Source organism: Serinus canaria, chromosome 2, assembly GCF_022539315.1.
Source record: "Serinus canaria isolate serCan28SL12 chromosome 2, serCan2020, whole genome shotgun sequence".
Lineage (NCBI taxonomy): Eukaryota > Metazoa > Chordata > Aves > Passeriformes > Fringillidae > Serinus > Serinus canaria.
This window is the reverse complement of record NC_066315.1, coordinates 22,918,436-22,939,436: the sequence shown is the minus strand read 5'-3', so window position 1 is coordinate 22,939,436 and position 21,001 is coordinate 22,918,436. Positions and strand designations below refer to the sequence as shown.

The window sequence follows — 21,001 nt, the reverse complement described above, 5'->3', positions numbered from 1 at the left end:
TTTCGAGGGGCAGTAAGGAATTTACTACTAATTCCTTCCAGACCATTATTCTTCATTTGAATTATCTAGTCCCTAGAAGCTAAGCAAATACTTGTGTCAGTTTTGAAAAACTAGAAGTTTGCTAAAAAATGAAGAGTGATGGTTAAATTCGTTCTTCTGTTTCAGACTACAATTCTTTTTCTTGCTGGAAAATGTAAATATGTGGGAAATATTAGTTGTTGAACTGCTTTTTCTAATTCTGAGTGATACCTTCTTTGGTCATGAACCTAGGACGTACACAAGTCACTAACCTGTGTCACACATAGTTCTAGAAAAGAGCTTATCTGCACCTGCCAGATTTCCTAGCCATAACATCCTTCTTGTGTCCAAGCAGCTGTTGCCAGATGCAGACAGACACTACAGCTACCACAGATCCCTCAAATATACCTCAGGCTTAAAATCTAGCAGGTCTGTCCAGTGCTTACTGATCCCAGCCCTTAGTCCATGGAGCTAAAAGACTTGGAGATTTCCCAGTTTACTCTCTTTTCCCAACAGAAGCCTAATCTTCAAACTCCATACCAATAATTTAAATGCATATCACTCCCCCAAACAAAGTACCAGAGCAGACATAAAGAAATGAATACTTTCTGAACTTTTCAAATTAGTTTCCAGCTTTTTACTTAAATACTTAAATACTAGTTGGGCATCTGCAGAGCTACCCAAGGTGGGAAAAATTCTACCACAGAATCTGCACAGAGAACATTTTATTCTGATATTTTGCTCTCTCTATTCAGCTTTGCAAAGGACAGAGCCTGTGTGTTCATTAGTGCAGACTACAGCAGCTAGTGTTCACAGTGCCTATCTGAAAGAACTCAACACTAGAAATGTATCTGGAAGGTAAAGAATGCCCTTTTTATGGTGCTTTAGCAACTTCTTTTTTGCAAACTATCAGGCTGTTAATCTGGGCTTTTTACATTAAATGCAAAACAGAAAGCACTCATCTGTAAGACTCTGTACAAATATTTTGATTAAGAAACTCCTTTTAAAAATCTGATTCTGATTCACATTCAGTGGAGAAAGGGAAATTCAACAGCCTATGGTTACTCAACAAAGCAAATGCTAGCTACTCCATTACCAACTAAAAAACTTTGATGGATCGAAGAAAATGAAAGCTGAAAAAAGCCAAGGATATGAACAGTAAGCAAACATTCCTCAGGATCCAACCAAGAGACTGAGCAACCAAGAGCATGAGCTCCAAACTTCTAAGAAAAGTATGGATTCAATATATAAAAGACAAAGTTCCTTAACAAGAAGGGATACAGTTTGAAAAATAGTTCTCAGGAGCCCTTTCAGCTTTTGAATCCCATTTTCTCAGTCTGAGATGGTATTGTTGTGTCTATGTTAGTTTTGATAAGGGAGCCAGCTCTACTCCCATTGAAGTCCATGGAATACTCCCATTGTCTTCAGGAAGAGCAGAGCTAGCAAAAAGCTGCACAAAGATACCATGATAAAACAGTCTGGCAGGTACCATGACCTCATCTTATTTTCTTAACATTTCTGAAAAAAAATGGGGGGGGAGGGGGGAGAAAAATCTATGCAGCCTTTTCTACTGATATGCAATATACCTTTTGTACTAAAATACAGACCAGTGAAGCAAATGAATGGTTAGCAATATTAATAGCCAGGGGCTTGTTAAACTGCCTGGGATGAAGAGTTTGTCTGCAATTTTACCACTACAGAATATCTTGGAGAAGACTAAGCATTTTGTAATGCTGATGTTTTATATCTGCATTCTTTAAGTCCCTGACAGGCAGCAGCCCCTGTAGTCTTCATTTCAGATTAAATTTTATACAGTAAGCCTGAATGCTTTATTTATTTTTAAATCCATACTTTCACAGGGTATGTAGGTTTTCTTGGAAATAAAATTATATCATGCAACCGAAATTGCATTCTGATTTTATGCAGTCCGACTAGGCATTAAAAATGAGTCCTTTTATAATTCAGCTTGCAAGAGGAACATGTCTTTTTAACAACAGCAGCTTGCAGTAAACCCCCAACCCCACTTCATCCAGAAGACAAACCACTGCCCCATGTTAATAATGAATGCAGCTCGTATCTGCTGTGTTCTGTTAAATTGCTAAAATTGCCCAGATAAACCATTTGAGAGTATGTCAGGTTAAATTAATACAACATGACCTGATCACTTCCACAGCTGGGAAGAAAGAAGTTGGCATTCTTTAAATCCAGAGCTCAACCTGGAGATTATGCTAAATTGCTTCATTCATAGTCCACACTCCTCCGCACATGTCAGGAGGACAGCATTTGTCCCCTCTAGTGATAAACAAATTATACATGAAATCAATTCCACTTCACAATAATTTTCCCTATTGGGTATTATCTTTCCTCCTCTGCTCCCTCCAGTTAAGCTTGCATCCTGTAACTTGCTAATGAGCTGGGGGCTTTCTGTTCCAGGTGGCACCCCCTGCCTCGAAGTCATGACATTTCCCATTTCGAATGCTGCTGGCATTTTTCGACAGCTCCTGCTAACCAGCCTTTTTGACCTGCACTAAGAGGAACTCATCTGATCGAATGCTCTAACCTGCCAATCACACCAGCAAATGATCTTCACAGTCACTCCCAAGGCAGGAGGGGAAAAAAAGGGGAGAGCAAGAGAGGGGGAGCGAGAGAGGCAGCTCGGGAGAGTGATGGAGCAGGCAAGCAGGCAGCCTCTGCAGCGACCTAATGAGAGCACTTTCAGTCTCTGAGACAGCTGAAACATTGAAAAACTGGTGGGAAAATTAGGACAGAACTGAATGCCTGGTGCTGTTATTACTGCTTTCTTTACACCCTGAGACCATTTTTAAAGCAATACCTCTGAGATGCGCCATTTTCAAAAGAACAGAAGTTAATTTTACCATATAAATAGAAAACAGATATATTTTTCCCTGCCACTATCAATATGCAAACCTCATAATACTGCTCTGCCAAATGGTGTTCTTTACAGAATTAATTAGGAGCTGTAAGCTCGTTAAATGAGAAGCTTCACCTAGGGATGATTATGAATATTTTTTGTTGTTGATGTAAGCCATAAATAGCACTTTTAACCTAATTTAAATGCTGGCAACATTTACACCTCCATATCGACAAATGTTTGCACACAGATACACAAAACAACAAATACAGTATCTGCAGAGTCTAGATGTCACTTCATGGGCTGAAACCAAGCAGAGTCATGATAATGACTCAGTTGTTTTGATTTTGTTCCTTTGCTCCTTTTATGATGTGACAGATTACTCAGTGCTGAATCTTTCAAGCACACAAGGAGAGATTTAATTGTGCGGATTTTATTTTCCTTCAGACTATAAGCTAACTATAAGATTTTGATACACATGTAATGCACAGACTGAACAAGAAAGGTATTAAAAGCAATTGTAAAATAAAAATTTCAGGGAGAAAACTTAAATAAAAAGGTTGTGATTTTACTGTTACAATAAAAAACCCAGAAAATATAGTTCACAATTAGACTTTATATTAATATCAAAAGAGGGTTGCAGAAGTGACTGTACAGATTTAAAATCTAGGTTACCAATGGCAGAGAACTATTGCCCACAATTACTCATTCAAAATACATATATGGCCCAGAACAACATTTATAATTTATAACAGACCAAAAAATTATGAAAATACTCAATTTTGTTTCCACTTCTTAAAATATCCAAAGATGCTGTTCCAGGGCTATTCTTCTACATTAGATATCTTTATTAAATGAGGATTCAGTATTTTTTGAGTTTTCCTCCTCAAACAGTTAACACTAGGAGGATGTGGGAAAAACATCCATCCTCATCCTACTTATGGGGAAGAATAAATTAATATAATTTATTAGCTGAGTTGTAAACTATTGCTACATTTTAAGGCAAGAAACTTCCCCCACAACTAGAGGTATTCAGTGCACATTTACTTTAATGGATGGTGTCTTAATACCCAATCTTGCAGTGGTTGGTTTAGTTTGTTTATTTAATGGAGAATCAGGCAATATAAGCTACAGATGAAAAACAGCACCACAAACCTTGTCCTCCACAGAAAAGATTCTGGTATATGGAAATACAAAATTTCATTTCTTGTTTGCAATTTGTCTGAAAGTAAAATGTTCTGTGAACTCTGAATGCTGCAAATGGTGCCTGAGAGGCAGTGCCTCTCATTAGCTTTGCTGTCTCTCTGGGTTATGGGCTGTGTTGTCAGCATTGGAAGCCTCTGCTTTGTCTGGAAACCTCAGTTTCTCCCCTCCAGTGGTTCCACATTCCTCTTAGACAAAGCCTAACTGAGGAGTCATGTGAGGAAATAATCCTAAAGGAGAGGTGACTGTCCATGGGAGAGCAGGGAGAGTGGGGACCCGCCTTTGCCTCCCTCCCAGTCATTGTCATCTAGACATTGTCCTCGGCGCATTCAAATGTCATCCCAGACTATCAGCACCCTGGAACTCAAACGGCCTTTCATGCCTAGACACTTCTTAAGCATGAACAGACCACAAAGACTGTCTAGTGGGAATTGCTTGCTATCCTAATATTAATAATGCAATATAGCACACTTATGGCACAGAGGATTCTGCCTTTTGTCTCCTAAATTTATGAGCAAACAAACTGGAAAGGCAGATAAACAGCACTGCGACCGAGCACATGAGTTCATGCAAATATCACTAATATCTTTCCTACCGCATAAATGACTGTAAAATTACAAACCTCTACACTAAAAATCATTTGAAAATGAATCTTCACAGTGCTGAAGGCAAGTTATCATGCATTAGAAATGAACTGAAAATAGGCTCCATACTATGCCACAGTACAAGGAAATACAGTATTGTCCTTCAAAAAAGTTATCCATAATAGTAGTAATATTTCGTTTTCCTTCCACCAGCTCTGCAGCTGATTTGGCCATGACACATTACAATTAAAAAAAAGATAATATCAATAAATATGTAGTCACTACTTTCCCACCAAATGACATAGAGTATATAAGTGCAGGGAAGAAATCAATATCTCCTAGCAATGGAGGTTTGAAATACTTGTCCTACCAAGTGGGGTATGTAACAATAAAATGTAAAGACCTCCCCTCTCTGTTCTGCTTCCTTCTTTCCTTCTTTTTTCCAAAAAAGACTCCCATTATTTTAGAAACCGTGATCATGCCTACTTGTTTCAGTGTGCTTATTTCCAGGCATAGATGCTCTCCTGGGCTTTCAGTCTCCAGGCTGGACAGGCTTTCATCAGAACTGGTGTTCAGCTTTCTTAGCCAGACCATCCTTCCCAATTCACTTTCCACACCTCTGTGCATTATGTTACCAACTCTTTTTATAACGAAAATCAAGAGATTGTGCATTCTACTACTTACAAGGAGTTCAATTAAGTGACTGCATTTCACATGACAAGAGACAAGGTGACCTGTTACAGTACTGACACAAAAAACACCAATAAACACTTTGTCTGAGCCTTATGAGCTCCTTGGTTGGGGAGTGGATTTCCTTTCCTGAGGCATACCTGGGGACCTGGGAGACAGTTCTTCCATCCTCAGTCCCCACATGTCACTTAGGTCAGATGGGTAGTTTATACAAAAACAGCCTTGCACTGGACAGCTATTTCCTCAGTCCAGTCCATTTCACTCACTGTGCAGAGTCCAGAGAATATGGGGGGATTTTTTTATGGTTGAATAGAGGGCAAAACTCAGTCTATAACTTTTATTTTATATCAATAGAAATAAGATCATAGATATCACAAGGAAAATGTAGACCAATGCCTGGAGTTTTTCCCTTGTGTGTTATATTTAGGGTATATTCTAGCAGCATGGTGATCTTATTCTTCAGTGTTAAGTAAAGCACAGCTGGAACAGTCTCATAAAGCCATTATGTTGTTACCATAAGAAAATAATGGCACTAAAAGTACTAGAGAGCCAAAAAATATCTTGGATTCTGCAGTTATCTTTCACAGCTTAATACTAATTTAACATTTTACAAAATTGATGTTACAATTTCAACTCTTCTTAGTACTGTCATTACTGGACTCAAACCCAAATTGCTTTCAGCTGCCCACCACAACTGCATCTTATTAGCCTTTTCAGGAAAGCCAATTTATGCAAATCCAGTATTAGTTAAATAATTAAACTGACCCTCAACATTCATGTATAGACACTGTCTGGCACAAAAAGATGCAAGAGAAATTTAAACCTCCCATCTTCAGTGCTTAGGCTTCCATCTTTTCAACTGCAGCAGCACAATGACTGTTTATACGCATCTATCTGAATCCATCTATTAAAAAAATGCATTAAAAAAATTAAATTGGCTACTGCTGTGCTTTTATAGCTCTGCTTTTCTCTCCCAATCTGGTTTTACACTGAATTTTGAGATTTCACACATATAAAGCACTACTGGCTACTTTGAGCTTTTGATTAAATCAACAGTGACAAAATCTGGCTGATCTGCAGTCTCTCAGTCTAGAATTTCTCTTTTATGCAGCCCTTTCTCCACTGTAATTACTACAGTTTTATCCCCTGAAGCTGCAGAGATGAAGACTCAGATGCACAGTACATGGTTTGCCACAGTGTTTTAGCGACACTGGGGTACCCGGAACAGAGAAAATGCAGGGGAGTAGTGAATGAAAATGACTTTTCAATACTGACTACTGGTCACACACACTGCTGGACTACAGCTTCCCTGTGGCTTGACTCGGGCAAGGCAGGCAAAAAATATGTTCCCACACAGCAGGGCTGAAGAGATATTCTTAAACAATTTATAAAAGTAAAACTGAGGATGACAAACAAAAATGAAACCATTGGATGGGGATGCAACAACAGTCGCCTCTCTAGCTAGCAAAGAGAAAAAGGTAATTTTCCAAAACGATTCTGTGCTGCTGAACACACCCAGTCATAAGCACCCAAATAACCAGCACTTTTTGCCATTATAGTGGTAACTGTCACCTCTGTAGCTTTATTCTGTTTTGCACAGCTGAGCTGGCCCGAATGATGCCATCCTCCCTTCGATTGGCTGGGCTGGTGTCAGTTGCTGGCTTAAATGGACACAGAAGAAAGAATTCAGCACCCTGGGATTGACATTCAGGATTGCTGGGATGCATGTGCATGTGGTGAAGCAATACAAATAAAGGCCACTTTTTGTTTTGCTTCAGTGAATTGTCAAAGAGATTTAGAAAGCCAGGGGATCTCATTATGGTAATACAGGTTAAATACTTTAAAAGCATATGGTGTTACCATCCTGAATGAAGCTGTCCCTGCTGGCTCCAGGAAGCAGACAATAGGCCAGAAACACATCTCGTGTCTCTGGCCCACCAATGGGAACTGGGGATTATAAATCACCACAAGAAAACATCACGTGTTATCTGGTATCAGGTAATGCCTTGTCTTTTCAATTACTATTTGACTCATCCTTTCCAGAGAGGAACAAGCTTTAGCCATGTATTCCACTAGCCAAATGAAAACAGAGCTCTAGAGTTTCTTAGAGTCCCTTCTTGCCTCAATAAAACAGATCTGTAAAGATGGATGACTTCAGTATATACAGTATAACTCAACAAGACATGTAGAGATGAGGAATGCTTCTACAGAGATGCTTCCTCCCCATGGAGAAAAAAAAATATCAATGGAAACCATCAAGCACAAAATAAAAACATTTGGCTTTATCACAAACCTTTAAAGATCTGTAGATATGGTCAAAAGGCCCCATCTAATTCAGTGCTGACAGACTTTTCTGTGTGTGGTGATGCTTATTACCACATATTTGCTAATTTTCTCCAGTAGAGAGCAGCCTCAGCACTGACCTTGCTAAGTCCAAATGTCAGGCTTTTCCCCACGGGTACTGGAATAAATGTGTTGTCTCTTCTTGGAGCCCAAGACAATGACACAGTGTGGTCTACAAAGACACCATTAGTAGTCCAAGTCTGACAGATGTTATCTAAGTTTTCAGAAACATGTCCTAGGCTACTGCTTTTTCAAGTGGTAAGTTGATTTGTGAGTTGTAGACAGGCAGCTGAAGCACTACAGTATTTTAAAGACTGCAGAAATTCTCAGAGATGCTCCAGTTTCTGAGGGCTTAAGACAAGCTCTAATCAATGATGGAGCCAATTACAAATTTACTGCCTTGAGTCCCTCTCCTTCACCAATCTGCAAGAGACTGCTGCTCCCAAAGTCAGCAGATGATGTCTCAGCCATTTCTCCCCTAATCTTTTTGCCTTCCAAACCCTAAAGAAACGTGGATTTAATTCAGTGGGTGCACTATCAGGGCACTAACATCTAGCAAGTGTGTGAGAACAGTAAGAGGTGATAACTTCTTATCACAGAAAGATTTGGCACAACATCTTTATTGGGTCTCTCAATTTTATTTGCTATTTTACCTCCAAGCCAGGGAAATTGGGGGGGGGAGGGAGGAAGGGAGGAAGGATGTAAGACTAGAATTTTCTTCAGCACCAGGTTCTGGAGACAGTTGAAGATGGTTCCTTGTTCATGTTTCTTTGGGGGTTTCTCTAATAAATTCCTTTACAATGTATAAATGCATAAAAATATATAAAAAATTACAAACCTTTTCTTTACACACGTGTTAGAGGATTTAGTGAGCAACTATCTACAGATTTTTTTCTTTCACAGCTTCCTGAAGGATACTGGAATACCTCAAAATTCCAGCCCTTCCTAACTTCCCTGCCACCTCTATATATGCATAAAGTCAACCCATGAAGTGGAGTGAAACACATATGTGCCTACCTTGTCCAGGAGACAAGTTAGAAATATTGTTTGCTATGGTTGTTGTTGTTTATTTAATAATTAGATCTATTTCCTTGCAATATTTGCCCCTTCTAATTTTTCTTTACCACATGAGTTGGGATGCTATGTGTTCATGCTTGTTGGCATTTAAACATCCTGTACTGTTTGCCTCCATCTCTCTAACTCTACTTGCCTTGTTTACCTGTTAACTTCATGGCCCTGGAGAGCTACTGCTATCTTTCCTTTTCCTATTCATGCATCATTTTGCTTCACTGAGCCTTGTGAATGGAGACTCTGAGAGAATATATTGTAATAAATACCCCTCCCCTAATGCTACGCTCCTGCTGACTGCAGCTCTAATCTTCTGCTAGAGTGACTGACTCACAACTTAGACATTTTACTGACTGAACATCTTACTTGCCAGTCACTACTCTACTGCTAAAATCACAGCCACCTGCCATTCACCAGATCTTCTTTTCACATTACCAAAACTCCAGTCTCTTTTGCCAACTCCTTTCATTTTCCACACTGACTCACATCTCTACTTGCTTGGTAGTCTCAGCCCTTTAAAGGTTTTCACCCGTTCTAATAATTCCTCACCCAAATCTATTTCCCATGTTCACAGGTCTCCTGCTTCCCGATGAATTTTAACTTCATGTCATTAATCCCCAGCTCGCCACATGGTACAAGGACCTCTGTTTGGTCCTAATACTGTTCCAGGATTACCTGCTGGTCCTCATCTCGTGGCACAAGTCAAATACTACAGCATGGAGCTGATATGTTATTGCACTGTAAGCCCCTGACAGAACAAAGTCCCAAGCCACAGTGGAAAAATGTAATCAATAATGTACACATCACAACATTTGCTAAGTGGTTTCAGACCTTTCACAATGAGCCATGCTATTCTGTAATAAAACTGTGGTTGAGCAGCCATGACAGTACAGTGATGTATGGAAAGAGTAGATTTGGTTTTGTCTTTCTGTTCACATATAAAATTTAAAACAGTGATTTGTACCTGCCTAAAGAGATATTCAGTAAGAATGATCCAATGGTTCTTTTGTACTGTTTTACATGCTCATTTGCAAAAAACCTTCCATTGCATATTTTATAAAGAAAAAATTGCATTCATTTGGAAGCAACAGAAAGGAGATTCTGTACATGAGAACTGAGATTCTGTACATAAGATTCTACACAAAAGGTCTTTAGCAGATGGGCACATTCTGAGTATACTTTAGATGGATGATATGTCATGTTAGAACAGACAAGGCTGAAGAGATGTCTGCAGGGACACAGCCCCAGGAAAAAGTAGGGATTAGCTTGTCAATAAGGATGTAAACAGACTGCTCTGAGGCAGCCTCATTTCTGACATTAGAGAATCTTAAATGGGTTTTTGGCGAAGAGCTTGTGCAAAAACTGGGGCAGGCTGTCAGCACCAAAATCTATTCATTCCAGTTTTTCAGTAGTTACTGCCTGTCAGGCAAAGACTCTACAGCATTACAGGGTTAAAAACCCCAGTTTTACATAAGCATACAACAGTAAACCCAAATGTAATTCATTAGAGAAAGTTATGTCTGATATTGTATAAAGCAGACTTAGCTAAATATAGACATCATGTGAATATCAACTGCATTTATAGGAGACCATATCTTCAAATAGGTATATGAGCAGCATGTGCATTTATGTCAGCTCCTAGAACTTCTGTAACTGTTAAATGTTAAAATGGACTCAACATGCAAAAGCAACCTTGTCTTTAAAAACAAACAAGAAAAACAAAAGGCAGGCCTTGATTTTTTGAATGAAAAGAATCTGCTCTTAAGGTATTTTGTGAAACACTGCGGTATGAGACGATTTAGAGAAGCATAATAAGCAAAGCAGCTATATAAAGAAATACTGCTAATCTGGAAGAGTCTGCCAAGTGTTAAATCCCACTGAACAAACACTGGGCTGGTGCATGTGGGCAGAAGACAATTAATGCCATGATATAACTCCACCATCCCCTTGCTGTAATTTGGTAAGCGGCCTGTCTGTTCACCTGGCCTTCCCAAGTTCTGCTCTGCTCTTAAAACACCAGAACTCACATTACACACTATTTCACTGCTGAATAACAATGGTTGAACAAAACTAGTATTAGTTGATCCAGTGATACAGATCATTAACATGACAGCATCTCTTTATCATGAACATCCTTCTGCTACCAAGACTTGCAACCTACTAAATAACAGAATCATAGAATGGTTAGGCTTGTGAGGGACCTTAAATTATAGAATCATAGAATTTCTCCTCCTTGCCCCAAAATTTAAAAACAGAACTCACAAGAGGTATTTTCTCTCTTCTCTTCTTTTCTTCTCTTTTACCAGGAGGGAAAAAGGTATCAGTCCAAATTAGAGGCAAACTATCATTTAATATACGAGCACCAATTTCTGCAGTGTTTTCAACCTGTCAGTGACACTCATTCCTGAGTACTTACACTCTTCATCTGGACTGCAAAACTGCAAAAACAGAGTATCAGCCTGCATATGGACGTGCAATTGAGTTTTGTATTTTGTTTCTCTAAAGATAACTAAAGAGCATTTTCAAAGATACCCTTTCCAGTAATCATGTCTTACCTGCATTATCAGTTGTGAACATAGGTATTCTTCAGTGTTTGCTGTTTGATACACCTTTGCCATAACTATTGTTTTTTCCAAAGGCTCTCATGCTTTCTCCAGTCTCTGGCTGTAATCTTACATTCGGTACAGTAAAAATAGAAGACACTGTAAAAGAGAGTTTCAGTTCAGAAACTTTGGTTTCTTTTTGCAGTAAAAGCAGTAATTTAAAAATAATTAATATATATGGGAAACACAACACATAAATACATATACCACCTATTGCTGCCAGTAAGCACTGCACAAAATCTGAATGGAAAGAAGCTGAATGCATTATGATGGAAATTGTATGGTGCAAACATTCTTAGCTGCAAACAACTTCAAAAAAACCTTTTTCCAGATTGTGTGTGTTTATTTGTCCTCTACACCAACATATAATGAATAACTTCCACTTTCAAATTTCTGCTGAGAGAACTTAGAAATAAGAAGGTAGAACATGCAGCAAAGTTTTTCAGTAATTTGATATCACATATTACATCTTCAGAATCTTGATATCAGTAGAACTGAACTATCTTGTTTGACTTTCTTTTCTGAATCACTAAAGACAACTAAGCTTGTTAAAAATATCCCAAGAACTCAAAAATCTTTTATGTGAAGCAATCCCCTTTTGCATGAGCTAGAAAAACCTTGACAATTTCAATGTCACACCAGGCAACGAGTTATTAGGAGACATGATGATAATAATCACAGCAGTCCAAATGCAAATGGTTAAGAACTAACATACTGATAATATGAAAACTCATTTTTACTTAGGATACCTCAATCTGATGGGCAAAAATCAATGACTTTTAATATATCCTGAAAACAAACCTCCATAGAACAATGTCCTCATGAGAGCTGCCACTGCATGATTCCATAGGGAAATGCTAAAGAACTAATCAGGGCCATAAGAGCTTTCTTTTTTGCACTAACAACTAGCATACCTATAAGTTTCTGTTTTCATCTATATGTCTTTAAAAGACCTGGCTATTGCTTGAGGCACAGACCTTCCCACTATAGTTTGACATCTCAACTTGCATTTCTTATTCTGCTATCCTCGGTAACACACATTGTTAATGACAGATATTTTATGCAAATAAATGAATATGAGCTCTCAAATATAAAAGTAGAAAAGTGGGAGGGATGATTTGTTTTAAAATAGAAAATAACAAGTACACATTTTTAGTAAAAAGGATTAATCTACAAATTACGGCTCAATTTTCAGATGAATGAAAGCTATGCTGCATCACAAATTGCATTGTATTCCTAGACAAGGTGTTTTTAGCAGAACTGCATTGCTCTACATTTTTAATGTACTATTTTCAAAACCTGAAAGTGGCTACCTTTTAGACAGAGTTTATCTGGAAATTGAACTTCCAACCCAACTGAAATTATGCCTTGACTTGAAACTAAACCAAGTAAGAAAAGCAAAATTGTGCTTTTCACATAAACTAACTTTGCACACATTTTAAAAATAAACCCCACTGAAAAAATATATTATAAAGTATTACATAGAATACAAATATGTAGTACTAAAGGTCAAAACCAGAATAGAAAGTCAAACACTTAATTTTTACTTTTTCAGTGTAGGCTGAGTCACCATACTGTTGTGAAATATTGTGATTCCAAGGAAACAATTTTCTGATGGAAAACCTTGACTGATTCATCCCTTTTGCTTTCCTACCCACATATGAGTCTTTCTCTGGTTTTAAGAGCTAAATCCCAAAATTTACAATTCAGCATTAGACAAAAATATATTCCATGATGAATACTGCTCACTACAGGGGTTTGCAAAGTCACTGGTGGTGTCCAAATTAGAAAGCACTAATTTTGTTTCTACATAAAGACTCAATATGTTTATAACTATATTTAATTAACTATCAATAGTGTTTCTTGATGTAAAATATTAGCAAAGAGAACTAGAATCACAAAAATTGGTAATTTCACTACACAGTAAACATTTTCACAACCCTCCAAAGTATATGACTTCTTTGTTTTGTAAATATGTTTACAAGTATATCCAAGTCATACTAAATAGAAACGATTGTAGTATTTGATACTGGGATTGTCCTTTCTTGCATCTGGATTTATGCTTCATAATGATTATCTCCTAGACGCAGAAATAGTCTTTCTGTAACTCAAAATTTTACTGGAGGCATTTAGAAGAACCTTGCTTTAAAATATAATGATTTTTCATCTTTATTCTCCCCCCTTCAAAAGGTTTCACTGCTCCTGATGTTTAACGTTATGCAAAGACGTGTTTCTGCCAATGAATATCGCCTTATGGTTATGCTTCTGCAAATAACCTGCTGTGAGCTGATAAAAGGATTAATGCAGCCAAAATTCTTAATCTGTGAAATTACAAATTAAATTCTCATATTAAAAATACCACCCTGAGGTATTTTTTGTGGTTTTAATTCCCCTCTGGTGTTCTGCATACATTGTGCTTGTTAATGACTAGGACAAGACTGTCTCTGTTGGCAGTCTGCTGCAGAGTGATAATGTGTAGGCATTTACTTCACTGATAGAACTGGATTTAGCCACTGACTGATAAACTAAGTGGCAAGTGGGTAATAAGTCCATATTAACAGAAAAGTGCTACTGCAGAATTCAGAATTCAAAATCCTGGCTAGACTAAATCACACAGTCACAAGGATTGAGATGTCACCACTGCAGAGTGATTTTTGTTTTCCATTTGGTGGAAATTGGATAAAAGAACTGGCATTCTTGATGTTTCATTAGTTCTGAAGAAAAGAATCTCTGCCTCAGTTTCTGCAAAGGCAGACTTTCAACAGCAGCTGCCTTAACTTACTCTGAACATTTAAATTTTCTGCTTATCAAGCACCACAGTCAGCAAACTGCGTGGGGGTGTCACCATGGCAGAGGAGGAAACTGGGAATCTTTTTGCAGTGCCAGAACACAGTCTGTGATAGTGATGGACAGAAATTATTGGTGATGTTTTCATTTTAATCTTCATATTCTAAAAATGGGAGAGTGCTCTTCAGAGCAGAGCTGGGAGTAGGTGCTTGGACAGCCAAGCCACAGAACCAGCTCAAAATGTGACTACTGCAGCTGTTGAGAATGGGAAAGACAAACTTTAGGAAGACGAAAGTTTTTGTACCAACACTACTGTAAACAGATTCTACTGTGGATGAATATTCAAAAAGAGAGCTTAGTTTTTAGAAGCAAACTTTTAAATAAGCCATAGTCAAACACACATGTTCCATTGTCATGTCTCTGAACTTTCTGCCTTGAGGTACTGGATATAGATCTTTTGCTAATGGATGCATGTTTGAAAGCAGAAAAGGACATACAATGCTGCAATGCAAGCATGTGTCTCTTCACCCTATTGAGTTAAAGCAAAATACTGACTGTTATTCCCTTGTGAAAGCTTTTTATAATAATAGAATCTTCTCTGAATAAAAAATATCATTCATGATACTATTATTCCCTGGAATAAATAGTTGTGTGCTTTTAACACTGAAAAACAACATGCAGACATACAATATAAATGATTTAAAATTACTAAAAAGATAACTGACAGCAAACATGATGATAGGAACATTTCTGCCAAGTCAACTGGAATGCATTCTGTTTAATAAAGGAAGCAAAAGGACGTATGAAAATAAAGCATTCTTAGTTAAGAATATCATCTGCCATCCTCTTCATACAGTAAATTCAGCAAATTAAGTGATTGTTTACTTTGTGTTTCCCAGACTTCTGAATGTCGAGTCCTTTCGTAAAGGTTACTGCTGGAACACACAGAGATTCTGTGAATCAAATGCAGCTGGATTTTTATCCTGTGTGCTGCAGCTAGTTAAGAAGTACTGTATGTCGTAAGTGAAAAGCACTAAATATGTAAATTGCATTTCTCCTTTTGCTTTATGACAATTCAGAGAATTCTATTGGCTCCGCGCATAATCAAATACAAAGATAGCAGGCTGCAGACTGCAGAGCAGAGATAGCAAAAAAAAAAAAAAAAAAAAAGAATTCATTTTGTCCTGTGTCAAGCTAACTATGTAATTTCACTCTACACAATTGCAGTCACGTATTCTGTGTGGCTGTGTGTCCATGAGGCTGTCTGTATGTGGGGGTTAGCACACACACATGCATCTGCCTGAACTAGAATCTTTGTTTCTGATCCATTTAGAGGTGGTTGTACTCACTATCAGTTAACTCCCATAGCCGTGGGGGCAGATCACTGAAGTACTCATGGCTCAGAGCTGCCTGTGCTGACAATCTGTTCTTTGGGAAACACTGGAGTAGTTTGGAAGCTAGATCTTCTGCATGGTTCACACAGCTCAGCCTGAAACACAAACAAGAAGGTTTTTCTGGAAAACAGTATCATTATTCTAATTCCATCTCCAGTCAGCACAGCTGAAACACCAAGTCTTAATAGCCAGGAGTGCTACCAGGAAAAGTGTTCCTTAGGATAGGGATTTGATTGATTATTTCTGTACTGACAGCTCAAAATTCATACAAATTTTACAACTACAGAGCATATAATACACCATATCACATATGCCCTGCCTGCTATGCTAAAGCATCACGAGCAACAGCATCTTGAAAGCAACTGTTTTGATTCATCCCTTTACATTTTATTGAGCATACTGACAAACTGAAAATTTACAGTGCTGGAAACAAATGCTTATTACCATCTGAACACATGAAATCCAAGCTTACAATAACAGCAACATCCACACAATTTTGAGATGTATAAAATGTTAAAATCCAGTGATGCTTAACATGCAACACATTCATCATGTTTCACAAAGACATTTGTCTTTCAGGAAGTACTGACTTCTTATTTGTTCATATATTCACATGGCAGGGAATTGACTCCTCATTTAGTGTTAATGCAACGCAAACATTAAATTTAAGTGAGTTATCTTTTCTAAGCTTCCTACAGAAACAGAGAAAACTTACTGTTTCACTGGGAGCTAAATCCTTGGCAATAATATAAGAAAATATAATCTAAAAAGTAATAGACTTGAAGTGGAGACAGTAAAATGGTAATCAGCAAGATGTGGCCTGGGTCTAGTAAGCTACAGCTGCCTCCTAAATCTCTAAAGCCACCAAGCTTTTTGTAACATGCAGTCAAAAAATACATGCTGAATCTTGTTGACATCGCGTTGCTATTATTACTAGGAAACTTCATAAATTCAGCCATGCCTTTGCTCAGTAAAGATGTGTTATTAGGTAAATGCCAAATTCTATAAAAGGTTTTTTCAATGCACTGGTTTTCCAAAACTAGTAGATAGTAGACTGCAGTCCAAAATAACTCAGCATTTGACAAAGGTTACATTATCCTCTAAAATCAATAATCCTACAGCATGTTTCATGCAAATATTCATTTTTTTCAGCTCAAACTGACTTTCCAGAAAAAAATTCAAGAAGATGGATTAAACAGCATTGCTCTTTTATTAGGCTGACATGGCATGATTTATATGAAAGAGTATAGGCACAAGTGAAAATTGTCTCTTAAACAAAGAACAGACAACACTGAAAACACTAAATAAATAAAAAAGGTTACTACAGTGCGAAGTTTAAGTTACAAATTTCATAGACACAACTTTTTGCCCATGTCCACACCATCGTGTGAACCCCCCCCCCCCAATTTTAGATATTAATTTTAAATTTTAAAAAAGAGAAAGGCAAAAGCATTTATCCTAAATTATACTGGCATATGCATGATATGCTGATATCTGCAATCATTCAAAAATATGCCACTGGCTGTCTTTTTAATTTCTAGCAACTGCATGCTAGATGGAAATTTGAATACTGTGCCTATCTGATCTCTTCTTGAGAACTGGCAGGACATATGTCCAGAAAGTACCCAGGGATGAATTGCTTAGGAGTGCTGACCACTTTAAGGCATTGCATCTCATCACTCATACTCTTATTGAATTCCCAGGATTAGATTTCAAAATTGCTATTTCAGGTTAAACAGATGATGAATTCCACTGTTTCTGATGGGCACATTTTTTCTGTTTTCATTTTCAGTTTGTGACAAAAGAAAAACACCTTGAATGAAAGACTCATTGCTTATAAATTACATTATAAATTAGAATACTTCCAGACTATTTAAACTACCAGATTGTTGAAAATGTTCAATAGACTTTTGTGGCAATTACAGATAGCTTCATTACTGAACACAAGAAAATACCAAGACAAAAGATTATTATTAAGAAAGAAAAGGAAAAGGAGTGGCAAATATTCATGGAGAATTGGTATTAATTCTTCTACACATCCAAAATTTCCATGCAATGGTGATTATATTGAGTCTGTGAGCCCTGAGTCCTAATCCCCCCTTCACCAATGAATTGTTCAGAGATTGTGTCAAACCATTTCACCAATGTAATTTTTCCCTGCAGAGGTAGCTGCAAGATTTTAGGAACTATAGTAAACCTGCTCTGTCTAGAATGGGAACTACTGTTAATTCAGAAAAATCAGTCACTTAAGCAGTGAAATATTACCCTCCAATACAAGAATTACACCATTCCTTAGCTGATCCATACATGCAGTGGAGGTGCTAATTAGGTAAGGCAAAGCAAAGCCAAAGAAAATAACATTCAAACATCAACAGATTCTGACTTGCAAGTGAAATTTTGGACGTCATCTGCAGCTCCTCAAACAGAGTGATGCTACATTTTGACTGCATTAATGGTCACCAGTGTACCTGGCATACTACTAAGATCTTTTTGCAAGAAATTCAGAAAAACTAATATAAATTGAACAGGTTTTGAATAGGAACAGTTTAGAAAGCCAGTCACCTTCTCAGTTTAGACAAAAAAAAAAGAAATCAGTTGAGAACCCAAAGATAAACATCAAATAATCAGCACATTATATATTTAATATACTATAAATCCAACAAAAATATTTAGGGCTGCAAAATAATCACATCAAGTAATTAAATAATTATGAATAAATCAGTCATAATTAGAGGCAGTTTTATAATTAATAAATAGAAAGGAGATTAAATTCATTTTGCACAGTCTGCAAAAATATTTCAATCTGCTATAAATATTAGATCTATCTTCCCTGATCACCTTCTAAGAAGTGCTGGGACTGTGGGGTTGGTGTTAGTTGTTTGTCAGTGCTTTGAAGATTCCAGTTGCTACATTATTAGGATTATGTTTCCAAGCATTTATAAATTTCAAACTCAGAAGGGACCATAAAGATCAAGCGTCACCTCATGTGTAATACAGGCCAAAGATAGCTGAGTAACTCATGGATCAAATCACCACTTTCCCCTAGCTCAGCTGTATCTTTAAAGTTCTACATTAATTTTGTTTATGGAGCTTTGCACAGCAATGAAAAAATTCTTCTCCAAAACTCATGTCTTTTGCAAAGATCTTTTCTGGAAATCAGTGGCCACTGCAAAAAGCACGTGCATGTTGGCTCCTAAGGTTGTCAGTTTTAAAAACCAATCCTTTAATGGAATGCATGACTAATTTTGCTGCTTTGTTTAAAGACAAGCTATTCTCTACTTGTGAAAAATGTACTGTATGATATGTATTAAAGTTACATTTGCTACATCAGAATTGTTTGGAAAACCCTGTTTGGTGTATACCCTCAGTGGTCGGAACATTGGAAAGATTGCTTTGTTTCTTTCTTTTTTTTTTTTTCACCAATATTCTCTTTAAAATATCCTCCTTAAAACATTAACAACTTGTCTGATTTAAGTTTGAAACCTGATTCCTCAATAGAGACAAAGGCTAAATTTTCTGATGGGGCTCAGTAGTTAAATACCTAATACAGAAGTTAACAAAAAGAACTGAATAAGTAAAAGATTTCATTTTTAAATACACCTCTTTCAGTACGAGACAGGATGGAATTTCATACAATATGGCTTTGTGTCTAAAACATAATAGCATGTTTTGTCTCACAGCAGTTGGGCCATATAGGAACTTGGCATGCATGATATGGCAAGTCTCAATATTCACGCTTCACTTACTGTCACACTAATCACTGAGGAACAGTTACTAGCCATGACAGCATACATACTTTCAGAAAATGTGGTGCACAGCAGAATACAGAGAAACCTTTGGCAATGAGCATTAAATAATATGTAGATATTGTTTTGAGAAATACTGTGAATATTTTTACACACCTACTCTGATGACATTTGTGAAACACATTGATTTTCAGTTTAATCCCAAATGCTATATACAGCCTTAGCTCAAGAAAAACAAATAGCATATGAACCTGTCTCACTTGAAATATATATGAATCTGACTAGACTTGAGCAGTTGTAAATCTCATTGGATTACAAGAATTTGATTTAATTTCAGAAAACAGGCTTAAATGTCTTTCTACTGCAAAGGAAGGTCAGTATTTGGTCAAGCAGAACATGACTAATATCACTGAAGTTTGGTTTAAGCTCTTAAGAAAAAAAAAGTTTGGAGCATGTGCAGTGAACTTCTGAACTTGGGGTGATTTGCTTTTAAATGCAACGAAGAAGGCAGTTCAAATTCACATTAATAATTAAGACAAATGGGCATTAAAACAAATGGAGATAATATGCTGTCTATATGCTCCTAGCAGTATGAGGTAAATACTTCCCAAAGCAAAAATCATTTACTGTGCACATTTTCCAAGTGAAGATATGATTCTTGCAGTGTATCATTAATTCATTTCTCAACTGGCATTTATAGCATGGCCTAGAGGAGTGAGGCACCTAGTTCCCTTTGGAAATTTCAGCTCGCTCTTTATTCTAAGCAAGCTCCTGCAACCTGAAGTGCTGAAAGACAAAACCACAGTTAACCTGAACAATCACACCATTTAGCAGAGCTTAAAGTTTAATGGTATGAAGAGAAGTAACAAATTGGTGTGAATCAGGCAGCCCAGGTGGCAGCTCTCCCAGCTCATCTCACAGAGGATGCTCTGGTCCCCCCAACAACAGGGCTCCTGTACCATCCCTGTGCTAGCTCACCTCCCAAGGCACTGCCACAGTGGTTGTATTCCCCATTTTCACCCAAGGCTGCTTGAGGACAGCAGCCTGCTCCCCTCATGCCAGGCTTTAGCCTCTCCTGAGCTCTGAACAGAACGGTACAACACCGTGCATTGTAGTGAACACTTTGCAAACGCATGGTCCTCTAGCCAGCTGATACAGCAACGCCCACGCGTGACTCGATAGTTCATAGCTCTGAATCTCCACGTGATCCTGCAGCAGCAGCAGCGACATGAAACACGAATCAGAGCAGGGCCTAGCCGAGCAGCATTTCCTCTTTAGGAGCTCCAGCAGCCTTTCTGTTGTTCCCACCATGCAGAGAACACCTACTGTCTTCAAAGAGCCGCCGCGCCAGCTCCAGCGTGCGGGAGCCGCTTCCCTAACGGGCCCGGGGTGCCTCCATGGAGCTTTGGAGGGTTTATTTAGCCATCAAGAAACCACCACAACAAGTGAACGCAAGTTTTGATGCTAGGCTTTTAGCCTTTGATACAGATGAAGGCATAAAGAAGTACACAAGATGAGAATATAACAGAGCAAAGATGTTACCATTTTTTCAGTGTTTTACACAAAGTGTATCGAGGACTAAAACTGATGAACAAAGAAAGACAAAATCATTTGAAGGCTCACTCAAGCAGTGTTTTACTTGTTGCTGATCAATCACAAAATACAGAATTTGCTCTACAGCACAATACAGAAG

At 37.7% G+C, this 21,001-nt stretch overlaps 1 protein-coding gene across 3 annotated transcripts in view; it reads right to left on the bottom strand.

The window, feature by feature from the left end:
• Positions 1–21,001, bottom strand: part of CDK14 (cyclin dependent kinase 14) — a 342,320-nt gene that overhangs the window by 84,260 nt on the left and 237,059 nt on the right. For all 3 annotated transcript variants that reach the window (XM_050971254.1, XM_050971252.1, XM_009085938.4), the window contains 2 exons: positions 15,518–15,657; positions 11,334–11,480 (listed from right to left, as the gene is read on the bottom strand). In XM_050971254.1, the coding sequence (XP_050827211.1) occupies positions 11,365–11,480; positions 15,518–15,657 (256 nt within the window). In that variant the 3' untranslated portion in view covers positions 11,334–11,364. The remainder of the gene's footprint in view (positions 1–11,333; positions 11,481–15,517; positions 15,658–21,001) is intronic.